General features: G+C 40.6%; 1 protein-coding gene across 1 annotated transcript in view; it reads right to left on the bottom strand.

Moving 5' to 3' along the window:
* Nucleotides 1-12,769, bottom strand: part of SLC9A4 (solute carrier family 9 member A4) — a 35,616-nt gene extending 22,847 nt beyond the window's left edge. Inside the window, exons 1-4 of the mRNA XM_065648000.1 lie at nucleotides 12,436-12,769; nucleotides 8,443-8,906; nucleotides 3,180-3,439; nucleotides 223-440 (exon numbers count right to left, since the gene is read on the bottom strand). Coding sequence (XP_065504072.1) covers nucleotides 223-440; nucleotides 3,180-3,439; nucleotides 8,443-8,906; nucleotides 12,436-12,697 — 1,204 coding nt within the window. The 5' untranslated portion in view covers nucleotides 12,698-12,769. The remainder of the gene's footprint in view (nucleotides 1-222; nucleotides 441-3,179; nucleotides 3,440-8,442; nucleotides 8,907-12,435) is intronic.
* Nucleotides 12,770-13,665: the final 896 nt, after the last annotated feature.

Here is a 13,665-nt window from a genome sequence, read left to right as displayed (position 1 = left end):
ATACAGTCTATGCTTGGAGACTGGTATTCAGATTCGTTTGGGTTTTTTCCCCTACTTTTTTTCCACGTGTAGATTCGTGAAATTAACTTGTCAGTAACATAACCCTAGTAAATTCATTATTAAACCGGTTATACCAGTCTGCACAGACTTTTCTAACATACCTTTGCACCAAAGGGTTTCTCTCAGAGGTGCAGAGACGGTTGCCTGCAAAAGCTGACTTACTCAGTGTCCGCCAAATGAGGCAGAAGAGCAGAGTGAAGGAAATGAAGGCCCAGTTCCATTCGTGGTTTTTCCCAACTGTAGACACTCCCATGAACACAAAAATCAAGGTCTCGCTGACGCTGCTCAGCATCTTCATGAAATATTTTATCGTGGTATAGGAATTCTGGGAAACATTCTCCTCCACGTATTTTTTCATTGTCACGGCACACGCTGTCATCCTGTATCAGGCAAAACATCAGAGATCAGCCACAACCTGTTTTTCTTTTCATTTAAGAACAATTGCAGCCTTCATTACCTGTACTCCCTATCACAAAACTTTGACCTTCCTAACATCAAGAAGCATTTTCTTCAGTAACAGTAGCTATTTCATTAGACAGAAGAGTGTATTCGTTCAGATTTATCAATCCATTTTGCATACAGGAAAAAGGAAGCAAACCAGTCAGCTTTCCTGATGAGGAAGTGAGGGTATCACGTTCCAGTTCAAAGTCTGTTTTACCCTGAGCTCCTAACACACAGCCACCAAGCACCAAATATTTGAGTCTCAAACAAAGGGCAAGTTGATTTTGTACCAACCTATGGACAGATCGGTTAGAGGCACATAACTTGCCTGTTAGTGATCTTCTCCCTTGAGGTGGTGGTGGGACAACATGGTGATAGTCCTATGTAGGGGTCAAAGCTCCAGATGGCAGGTCAATGGGGAGAGGGTAAGCTACAGTAACTCTCCACCCACAGCAGCCCATTGCTGTACTCAAGGGGACACTGAGTTATCCTACAGACATGTCCTTCCCCCCTTTTAGTTACTCAGGATGTGGGGAATGTGCCTAAGGAAGCAAAAGGATGTTTTCTACCTCTTCAATGTTACTGAAGTCTAGCACCTGCTTCAGAGGGATCAGCAGGCAGCCAGCACAGACACTGGTGACAATCACACAGAGCAGCAGTCTTTGAACAGGCCTACTAAAGGGAGTTTCCTTTTCCTCCCTTCATTTTCCATAGTCACAGGTAATAGTTAGATTGAGTGCTATGCTAGTAATATATTCCATCATCTATCTAGTTTCTACTGATATTAGTTTAGTTTTATGGGGCTTCTTGTGATTATATTTTTCCAAACTTGTGAATTCAGAGAACACTGACTGTTCATTAAATAACCCTTCATCTAGTTTCTGCTAATTTAATTTCCACTGAAGAAATCTCAAGAGTATTCTGGTGGAGCTGAGACATTTAGTAGGTCCAAGGACACTCTAAGACAAGGCCACTAGGCATTAATGTTTAATACTGTTGACTTTCAGAGACACATGCATAATAGACTTTCATGATCCAAGTGAAAAATGAATGAAATCCTCAATAATTCAGAAGTGACAATAAGTTCCCATCCCTAAAACAAGCAATAATTTCCTTAATGAAGCGGTAAGAATAATATATCCCAATTATATAAACATTCTTTTATTACGAATAATTTCAGCACTCTGATGAAAATAGGAAGCAAAAGAAATAAAGAGGTATGTAGTTTAGTGTAATGAATAGGCAGGGAAGTAGTATTTTGGGGCAGTGCAGGTAGGAAAGGGTCCTTATGGTATTAGTGCTCACTACATAGTAGGTCTAACCCCGCTCAACAAAAGTTTTCTAATTGCTCAGAAAAAAAATATCATCCTAAGTACTTATTTACTGTGGTTAAATATTCAAATATTGCTTCCCAGGGCCATCATGCAATGGTTGTTTTTACAGAGCCAATTCTGCTCTGAAGCTAAACAAATCAGGGTTTAACAGGTGGAGATGAGCAAGCGCACCAATTGGGGCATCAACGTCCACACACTCACATTTACTAGGTTTAAACCAGTTTCTCTTCAATAAAGGGAACTCATTTCTAGAGCACCAGGGCTACCCACCAGCATGCAAGCTCAGAGCCAACACAGGCTGTGCAGGCTGCTGCCACCCCCAAGCTGGGCACTGACCCTGCAGCCACCAGCAGCAAAAGCTGGAGCATTCACGACCATCAGATTCCCATTTCTTCATGCTTTACTCTGCTGAGGGGCTGTTTGGTGTGGTATCTTTTTAATTCACCTACTTGCAGTTTCCTCATAAACCCTCTCACACCTATTCCTTCCTTGCTATTCCGATTCCTTTCCTGCTGCCGTCCTCTTTCTTTTGCACAATACTCACCTGTCTCTCCAGCAGACACCCACACCATCACAGCACTCTAAGGAAACAGTCTCCAGCATTACAGTATCAATCTATGCTAATTACATCAAAATACGATCATCAATATCCATATACATGAGTGTATATATATGCCTATGCAATATATGCATATGTATATGTAATATATGCGTATGTATATGCAACATATGTGTATGCATATGCAAGATGTGCATATGTGTGCTTGATGTTCTCACTTGTTGGGTTTCAGCCAGTTTCAGTTCCAGCGACACTGTTCAAATGTAATGTAATTTCAGTAAATCACATTAGAGCTGATATTGACAACTGTAGACAAAAGCAAGAACTCAGGAACGTTTTTTTCATTTTCTATACTCATTACTTTTTATCCCATTGCAATCTGATGGTGATGCTGCTTAGAAATAATGGATAAATACAGCCTATAAATGCAGATACCTGGTCCATTATCAATCATTCTTTCAGCTGATCTTACCACAGGTAGCAGCCAGATGGTGGCAGCACTCACCATTTTACTCACAGTTTGCAATATTTTTTCCAATGGGCAAAAATCTAAAAAAAATTCAGAGCAGATATCCACTTCTCAGTAGTACCTCTATGCCTATGCTGACTGTGGATTTGCATTTCCTAGTTATCACTGCATTTTACAGACCCCTTAGAAGCCAATCACTGCAGATCTCTAGGCCAGAGACCAAAAATGCCTGTATTATAATAACCTCAAGAAAACCACCTCCTCAAAATGCCATTTTCCTCTAGAGGGCATCCAAAAAGCCATAAGGGATACTCACGCCAAAATGCCTGAGATGTAAAGGGTTTCGGCAGACAAGTACGACAGGTAGCTGAACATGAAGACCAGCAGGGGTTCTATAGCAGAAACGTTGTGAGTGAAACGAGTCATGAATGCCGAAACAAATCCAAAGACAATGCCAAACAGCACACCACCCAGCCCCACCACGAAGAAGCGGGCGAAGCCAGCAAACACATCGATGGATTCAATCTCTTCGTACCTGTGCATCTTGGTGAAGGCAATGAAGATATTGTATAACACCTACGGGTGAAAACAAGGAGACAGCAGTCAGGCATCTTTCTGAACTTACTCATTTTGTGTGTGTGTATAAATATATGCCTAAAATTGTTTTAGACATCTCAGCAAAGTAACAGTTGAAATCTCAGCTGGCTCTTAACAAGTCCCAGAATTAAGTATCCTGAAAGAAAAATAAAAGAGAAAAAAAAACCAACCACGAGGTGTCAAATGCATTTGAAGTAATAGAAAAATATTAATGCTTTTGTTTGTTTGTTTTCTGCAGTCAAACTTAATTATTGGTCTTTGTAGCAGATGTTGAAAGCCCAGCTAGGTACCTTACCAACCCCAGACTCTCCCCTACATGTTCTCTTTCTGACTCAGAATGGGGCACAATGGTGATTAAGAGCCATGCTTTTGACTTAAGTCCCATTTAGGTTGTCTGTAAGAGACTGGACACAATTCCTTAGATGGACTCCAGAATGTTAAATGTTTTTCGATAATACTTGATGCACAGAAATCGTGAAACATTGCTGGGAATGGGAAAGGAAGTCGGATAGAGGAGGGGAGGGGAAGGGAAGGGAAAGGAAGGGAAGGGAAGGGAAGGGAAGGGAAGGGAAGGGAAGGGGAAATTGTCAACCTCAGTTTCATATTGTCTCTAGCCAGATAAATACAGACTCTCTATCCTCACATGTTTTGGGTTCGATGCCACTCAATCTCCTTCCCAAGAACTCTATGTCAATCTCAAAGTTGGAATCAAAACCTGTGGCACTCTAAATGGCCTAAAGAACCTTCACACTTATATTTCAATTAGAAAGCTTGAAATGACAAATATAAAAATAAAACAATGTCAGATTAGAAGAAAGATTGAATTTGCTGCATTATATAATTTGATCTGTCAAGTTAATTTCATTTAGTTTAGAGCTGATAAGTTTACCATACTTTTATTATCAATAATTTATTTTCTAGAGAAATCTGTGATTAAAAATCTTCAGTATATTCCACTTTGATCCATCTTTTAGAAAGCAACAGAAAGTTTCCACAGTAACAAGTGGTGTAGTGTAGTGCTAAAAAGGTCTTAAAGGTTACTGACAGTTAACATCAAGTCCTGTCAGATCTGCTTACAGGGAGTGTGTAACACATGAAATTCACTTTTCAGTTTTCAAGAGGATTTGGGGAACATCTAAAGATACCAGCTCTCCAAAGCTGTTGCACCAAAGCATTAGTTCAAAAATGCTAAAGGGACCAAAATCATTTGCCTTATCTGGTTTTCTTTGGTCTTTCTTCCTCATATAGTTAATTCCAGAAGGCAATTAAGAACATTAAAGTAGATCTGTGCAGGTAAAAGAGTCAAGCTCATTAGGATAATAATTATTCCCCAGCTACTATCTAATCTTAAATTACTCCTGGGCATGTATGACCTTGAGCTGTCACACAGCCTGTTCCCCAGGAGGCTCATTGTTAATATTTCTGGGGGACAGACAAAGTACAACAAAATGTTTCACGTAACAAAATACCCAGAGCTGCTTTACTCTGATGACTATGTATGAAATTAGGCTCTTCAGTAGCAGTTAAGGAAAAGAGGATTCATGTCTCCACAGTAGATAAACCTTACTGTACTTACCATATAGCTTTTAATTACAAAGGTGGTTTTCTCTCTGTTCCCCCTTTCTTGCCAGACCTCAAACTCCTACTAAGACTTCTGATTCTTTATAAATGATACCAAGGCATGAATCTATGCTGATTTATGAATAAAGCAAATCATCCTCAGCAAATGACTTAGTATTTCACTCTCTTTTTCTAGCTCAACTGTCTATATGATATAACTGGATTGGCATTAAAATGAAAATTATGGGACTATGACATAATTTCCACTTTTTAATAAAATGCTTTGTGGGAGTAAACTGTTCTGTACAACATACTGCACTGTGTTGCCTAAGTAAGGCTCCATGTAACTGCTGCTTGGCTAAATTACACTGCAGTCTTTATGCCAGTAAATAGAGCACTATAGTTCTTTATTTTGTAGGAAAGCCTGAATCAGCTCAGGATGCCTTTGTTCACTCAAAAAGAAGGGATGGATTGCCAGTTGGCTTCATTTAACAATGCTGAGAACATCATGCTCTGGGTTTTTTGGAGGGGACATTACCGTGTAGCGGTGTACCACTGGGTGGCTGTTACAGCCGGGAAGAGGAAGGGAGTGCGTGACACTGCTGCCCACAGGGGACCTCCCCAGGGACTGGTTCCTGCTCCAGCTGCCTACATGATAGAAACACTGCATATACCATCCACAACAGAAGTATTGCAAAAAAGATCTTCAACTGGCTGCTTTAACCACCGACACAGGCAGCTTTGATAGCTCTTCCTTTCCACCCTGATAACTCTTTCTGACCACATGCATTTAATGGGCACCATTAGAGAAAAGAGTCACTGCCACTTCGAGTACAGCATGATATATAGGTGTCCTCAGTGTTTCTAAAAACCAAGCCTCAGAGATGAGGGGCAATTCTCAGTTTCCTGATTGGCACACATGCTCAGCTCCTGCTGAAACAAAAATGGCCTATGTGGGAGCAGAGCTTCACGTGCCTGAAATACTTTGCAGCAAAATCAGGGTCCTCTCCCTGTATTCAGGTTTGAATGAAATCTGCAATGGATTTAGAAACATCCCTTTTTGGAACAGGGCTTTGAAACTCTACTAATGTATGATACATGCTAGGACCAGTCGTGTTGCTGTGCGTAACATTCTGATGCTAACAGGCCTCTCAGAAACAACTGGGAAAAGAAGCCTTCTTGTGTGATCCATAGACATAGCCCTACTGAGGAGAATAGGAAAAGGTACAAAGGGTAAAATGTGTAAGTTACCCACTTTTGTCCCAGTCCCTTAAGTCAAAGCCATAACTACTAAATCACCCTTCTAATTCCACAGACTGTTATTTTGTACATATTTTATACCATTATATTGAACTAGACATAGGAGAGGGAGCTATTGTTGTCTCAAATATAATATATAAGCTCAGCAAAATTCATACCAGTATTTCCTGCTGGGGAAAAAATGTTCAAGCTGATAAGCAGGCTGGAGAGAACTGGGGGATATTTGTATTTAAACAGTACAAAAATATGTATGCTTAATATATCTTGATGATATTATCTTTTTAAATACACAGAGTTAACTCAAAGGAAACAAGAGAGAAATCGGGAGGAAATGGTAAGACCGGACCCCTGAGGTAAAGAGCTTTAAAGACTTTTAAAAAGCAAGTGATGTATCAGACAGGAAAAAGCCACTTATTAGGCTCTACCCATGTGACAAATAGTTCAGTCTTCTCAAACATGAATCCACACAGAGATTTTGGAAAATTGAACCCCCCAGAAAATGGTGAGAGGTGGGTGATGCAGAGATGCATCAGCAGGAGTTGACAAACAGATTGCAACATGATGAGGGTGCATGGGGCAAAGGGAACTCACAGCACTGTAGCCAACACTCCCCACATACAGCCCTTTCATCTTTTTTGCTAACACATCTAGTGCTGCTAAGTAATGCCTAAATACCAGTTTCTACAGATTCTCTGTCACTACAGATTTATGCTGTAACAGGATCCTGACTGAAAGCTCATGTAAATGCCATTTTAAGTTTGTTCTACATCATAAATTACAGCTGGAAGCAATGGGAAGGCATGGTAAAGAGACAGTCAAAAAACAGATGAAATAAGCTCTTCTAGAGTGAGGCAGAGAGGTATTATTTTCTGAGGTCTGCACTTGAAGGAACCAAAAAGACAAGTGAAAGTGATAGATACATTGAGGACTTTTTTGTTACAACCATAACACGTAAGCAGTTTGCATGTAAAATTCAGTAACATTTGTCCCTTAATTCTACATCAGCCCTACTATATCTCCGATTCACCAAGATAAAGGATTGATGATCAATAGGCTCTGGCTGCAAGAAATTACTTCATTCCTTTTCCTTTTTGCATTACTCATAAACTGCACTTCTACCATGAAGCCTTTCAGCAATGAACTCTGTACAGATTTTACAAGTCCAAGTTGTGCATGAGCATCATGTATGACAGCATCTGAATAGTTTTTATGTGTTTTAGATTCCTGTGATTTAAATTCTGTAAAGATCTTATCTAGCAAAACTCCTTAACCTGCAGTTAACTTGCAGCACATGGGCAGTCCTGTGGGTTTCTGAGCAATGAATTTCCTGCTTGAAATTTCTTCCTTGAAAAGCATGTGTGTTCTGAGTATCTTTGTCAATTGTGGTTTATAGCTAGAATTTCAGGTTACTCCAAGTTTTAGTAGAACTAATATGAAAAGGGGCAAAGTATTGGCAAAAGGAGCTCTGTAAAAACTCTCTTTTCCTACTTAAAAAACAAACAAACAAACCCTCTCTTGTTCCAGAGCATTGTTTCTGAACACTTAAGACAACCAAGAAAGGTGAACATTTGTCAGATGTCAATTTTTTTACTCATAGAAACAGAGTTATGCGAAGCTATTAGTGGCTTTTGGAATTCCTGTCTAAGGTCTCTGGGGAACTTCCTAGGAGGTGCTGGAAGTTGTCCACATCTGGGTTTTTTCTTTTTTTTTTTTTTTTTTTGCAGGGGGCTCTCTAAGGCATGTGAAAAGGAAGGGTCTTCTGTATTGCTACTCCTGCTGCCTTTGGTCTTTAAGCAGTACAATTTTCTATTTATTTGCTTGCACAATGTCAAGAAGGTTCCTGGGTCTTACACTGATCCTACCAACAAAACCAGATATAGCTCATCCGTTCACTTCAGCAGATGCAAAAGCAAGATGTGAAGTCTAATTTGTATGCGCATGCTTCCCTCTTCCAGCAGCTCTAAACCAATATGTTTTTCAAATAGTTAACAGAAGATGCAACTTTTACATACATTAAAACTATTTTGTGTTACCAGTGGAGTATCCATAAAATAAATAACTTAACTAGGATCTCCTTAGAGCTGCTCTTGCCCTGTGCCAAACAACCCTACAAGCCACAAGAGCCCAAATTGGAAAAGACAAGGCATGGAAAAAAACCTCACCACAGTTATGCCATCATTTAGCAATGACTCTCCAAAGATCATCATGTAAAGCTGCTCATTAACAGAGGCTTCTTCAAAAACTACCAGAGCTGCCACAGGATCTACAGCTGAAATCATGCTGCCAAAGAGGAGGTTCTGCAGCAGGTTGATGTCGGTCAGGCCGAAGGCTTCAATCTGGCAGATTCCGTAGAGGGAGAGGCCGATCCCAAATGAGTTTAGCAGAGATCCTAGCACAGACCACCAGAGGATGGACCCAATGTTTTCAAAAAATGGGCGAGTTGGCATGAAATAACCCTCCTCCAGGACAATGGGTGGAAGGAGATACAAGAAGTAAATACTTGTGTTCATCACTGGTGGAGATTTGTGATCAGAAGCAAAGATGATCGCTCCTACTAGTGCTCCAATAGCAATCAGGATGCAGCTTTCAGGCATGAGTCTTGGTAATCGATGATAGAGGTGGAAACCTTGAATAAAACATTCAGGCATTATTATAACTTAAATTAACCTGACATCAAACAGATATTTTGCCTGCCTTTGAATGCTTTCTCTTCAGCCAGGTTTTGCTTTTAGGATTATGAAAGCAAATACACAAGCGGTGCCGTTCTCTTCAAAATAAAACATTCACAGACTTGTATCACTACAACAGGGTGTTTGATCATGAATCTCTTCTCTTCTCTCTTCCCAGCTCTCAATTTCTGAGCAAGTGGGCCTGAGACCAAGCTCCACTTCTAGAAATGCAGAAACCTCTTTGAAAAGGTACTCCATAATTTGGAAAGAAAATACTTTTCAAGAATTCTTGCTGCACAGCTGTCAAACTTCTAAGGCACAGTATGTCTCTCCATCTCAAACAGATCCCCCATCCCTGGCTTCAGGTTGAAGGCAGCTCCCCCCAGTGCTGAGGAGGCTCCCTGGCTGCAGAGATCCCAATGGATTTGGGCCAACTGGCTACCTGGAGAAGCCCAAGGGAGCAGGGAGTGGCTCCTATGCCACACTCTTGTTCAGCTCTGTCCACTTCCAGCCCTCCCCTGAAGCACTGCACTGACTCCAGGTGATCCACAGGCTGAGAGTCTCATGAACACCAAAATATCCAGAACTGCTCAGATATTCAGATATTGGCAGGAATCAACCCACAGCAACATAAGGCTTTGCCCAAGCTGATAAACCTTGCTTTTTTGGGAAAATTGTTGTTCCTACATAAGGTAAACAGCATTTTGTAAACAACCTTACAAGTTAGCTTACTGAAACAAAATCAGTGATTTCAGCAGAGCTGAAAGAACTACCAGCAGCCATCAAATATCTGGGCAAATAATCATCCTAAGGGATTTTTTTTTCCTCACTAAAGGCTGAATCTACAGTAGCAAATTAAGCATGATAAAGACTTTTCCAAGCAGAAAAGTTCGGCTTGCATCCATACAGCCAAATTCTCTTCCCTACCTCAACAAAAAGCGGTCACATCCAAACTGCCTGTTGGGGCAGATCCTGGCTCACAGTCTGCCCAGGCAATGCCTGGGATAAGGTTTTTTGGCATGGGCCAGAGCTGAGAAGGACAGACATGGTATGGACAGTCACACACAGCTTCCTGACAGGGTGCTCCTTAGTTTACAAGCACAGATGTAGCCAAGCTGTTTTACTGAGAAATGGCTACACTTACCATATAAATGTTGTGGGTGTGAATCTTCTCCTGCCTATCTTGATGTACTACTACTGCAAGTGCCTTCATATGTCAAGAAAGACACTGAGGTGCTGGGGCGAGTTCAGAGAAGGGCAACAAAGCTGGTGAGGGGTCTGGAGCACAAGTCTGATGAGGAGCGGCTGAGGGAACTGGAGCTGTTCAGCCTGGAGAAAAGGAGGCTGAGGGGAGACCTGATCGCTCTCTGCAACCACCTGAGAGGAGGTTGTAGCATGGAGGGGGTTGGTCTCTTCTCCCAAGTAACAAGCAATATGATGAGAGGAAATGGCCTCAAGTTGTGCCAGGAGAGGTTCAGACTGGACATTAGGAAAAAAATTTCCACAGGAACGGTTGTCAGGCATTGGAACAGGCTGCCCAGGGAAGTGGTTGAGTCACCATCCCTGGAGGTGTTTAAAAGACGTGTAGATGAAGTCTTTTGGGACATGGTTTAGAGCCAGTGTTAGGTTAACAGCTGGACTCGATCTTGATGGTCTCTTCCAACAAAAATGATTCTATGATTCTGTATCATTCTTCCCATTTGATGTGAATACTGATACCAATACTAAGGTAACGTCTAGTAATGGCTTACCTAGTCACATTACAAGAATGGGAATGAGATAGACTAAGAAACCTATAAAATGGATTGCTGTATGTCCACACCTGAAGCTAGGTCAACCTTCATCCCATAACTCTTGCAGCTAATGATATGACTGCATTTCTGTGATCCTTGAATTGTCAATGTTCAAAAGTACAGGAAAAGAAAAATATTAATTTTAAAATAATTTATTTAATAGACGTTTTCTTAAAAAAACCCAACAAACTACACATGTTAGGATCATAACTACACTCATCTTTTATAATTAAAAAAAATCATGTTCAAGTTTTTTGTCAGTTTTATAGAGTAAGGAGATTGCTTCTCCTTTCAAGATTTCAGAAATGCTTCCTATTCTGAAACCATGAAATCCAGAAAAAAGATAATACTTGAATAAAACACTGAAAATTTTAAACAATTTGGCAATATTCTTCTCTGAGTAACCAGATTATTCAGACTTACTCTTTCTTCCAAATAGATTTGAAGTCAGCAGCTCCACACTTTTCATCAAAAATAATATTATTGAAAAACTTCCAACTAAGGCATAGGTCTGCTTGGGAAGCATCACACAGTTCTTCTGAATTACCTATTTCTTGCTCAAAACAATAATATAGAGTGAAAAAGCCATATTGCAAGTCCTGTGGGTTTATGGATGATGAATGAAAAAATTGGTCAATATGCTTACTGCTAACACACTCTGCTGATGTGATAACAACAAACTTGATTTGTGAAAATTTTTATTATAATTTTAGCAGTGAAGACATTTGTTTATAGGAGTTGGATTGAGACCATAAGCTATTATGAAACTGGCAAATCATGGTCAGCGGTAACAATATTTGACAATTGTGTGAGTATGAAGTGAAAAATGTTTATCTTCATGTCACCTTCAGAAAATCATCAGTGCCATCCACCAGCCCATTCTATAGGAATGTTTGAAAATCCCATGGAAGATCACTAAAGCTGAGACATCTTATGTGTGTTCCTCTTCACATTATTACCATCTTATTCGTATATTTGATATCACTGCACTTATTCTGAATGGTCAAAATAATTTGAGCCCAGCCATGCAAATGAGTAAGACACATGGTGAACCATTTTTGCTATGTTAATTTAAGTGTCTACTTCTCCATGAATTGCCTGTCTTCATTCAGATTCCTACCCGGAGCTCTAATAGAAGCTCAATGTACTGATATGTATTCAAAAGGCACTTACTCTACAGGTCTGATGACCTACACCCTCTAAAGATTCTCAGTCCCTCTCCTCTGGCATTACTTTCTGAACAACTTTAAACAGCAAACATGTGAAATAGAGAAATTTTCCCTGTTATTCATACAATGGAAGAATTCTTCCCACTTTCCTCCACTAAATTCAATATGATTGAAGTCTCAGTCTGGTTCTGCTGATTTCTACAGCTGTGGCAGGTTGTAAATGCGAATATCTTGTGATGTTTAAAGACTAGGAATAGGGATGGACAGCACTGTGGATGGAAGCTCATTTGCTACTCACTAGCATGAACAGCCCAAGAGACATGAGGATTAGATTTACTTAAGTAAGCTGGAAGTATTCAGAGGTAGAATTTTGTCATTGTTATTATAGCTAACACGCCTGTTCTTTTGAGGATAGGACCTGTAAAAACAATCTCAGCTACTAAAATGCATAGAAGATACTTGGTTACATGGTACATTTTTAACTTCTTGCCGAAGTAGGATGCAGGATCCCATTTTCTACTTACCTATTTTTGCAAGAGAAGCAAGGAGTATCCAAAGAGTAACTTCATAGGGAATATGTACATAGTCATAGTCCAGTGTGAAAACATGTAGTCTCATATCTTGCGAGGAGCCAACAGCATCCCCGTGGTCAGGTTCATAGTGAGGCAAGAAACTCTTGCTCAGATCGGATTCATCCAAATAAGCAGCAGCAGAACAGCATACCAGACTCAAGAACAACAGCAACCAGTTCAAAAGCTTTGCATGTCCAAGTGTGGGAGAGCCCATGTCTGGGGCTGTGACTCTTTTATTACAGATATAGTGGGTGCACGAAGGTACGCAACACTCAGTCCTGTCGATTCACACTGCTTATGGTCACGGCCACTTCTTCCTCAGGGCTGCTTCATTTGCCTAGTAGAGTTTATTTTAAAAGCCCTAACGTGCCTGTCTTGTTCCTTGTTTTACAGATGGACCTGGAGTTTGCATGAAGATACCGGTTCTGCAGGTTGCTCTGACCTGGATAAACCCTGGCCACAGCATCACCCTGTTAGGGAATAAAGCTCTTTCCAACCACATTATTTATCCAGGCAGCCTGATATTTATTTCCCACTGCCAAAAAAAAAAAAAAAAAAAAAAGCCACAGCACATACCATTCAGGCAACAAGGACAGCACGAGTAAATAGCATCAGGTGGGAGAGCTGGTGGTACCCTGAGCGGGCAGGAGAGCCCGCTCCATGCCTTCCTCTCCTGCCCTCACTCGCTGTCTGCCTCCCCAGCACAACTGGCACCTCAGGTACTACACTTGGCACTGCTCATTGGTCCTGTCTCACCTGGGAACAAAACTGCTCAGTGTGTAAATAAACGGACTCTGCAGGGCTTACAGTAGGGACATCTGGTGGAAGACCACACAAATTACATTCTCGTTTAGAAATGTGTTCTCTCTCTTAAATGCATGTATGTAACTTACCACATTATAAAAAAGAGAAGGAGGAATGTCTGAGTCACATGATGTGGCTAAAACTGGATATTGAGTTTATCGGACAACCGAGAAGACATTCACCATTATGGAACTTTATTTAAAAAGATCAGACTCTTCTCTCCTCCACAAAAACTGTGTTAAGACAACAAAGTGTGCAGACATAGTAATGTTGTTTAGAAGCTGCTAAAGCCTGTTAGAAGTGAGTAAATTTAATTTAGTGACAAATTATTCAAATTACCCACAGATCTGGTTGTGTCGAAAAGCAATGCTGTATCTC

This window comes from Caloenas nicobarica, chromosome 1 (genome assembly GCF_036013445.1).
Source record: "Caloenas nicobarica isolate bCalNic1 chromosome 1, bCalNic1.hap1, whole genome shotgun sequence".
NCBI lineage: Eukaryota > Metazoa > Chordata > Aves > Columbiformes > Columbidae > Caloenas > Caloenas nicobarica.
Note: the sequence above shows the minus strand (reverse complement) of the source record. Positions and strands in the feature narration are given on the sequence as shown.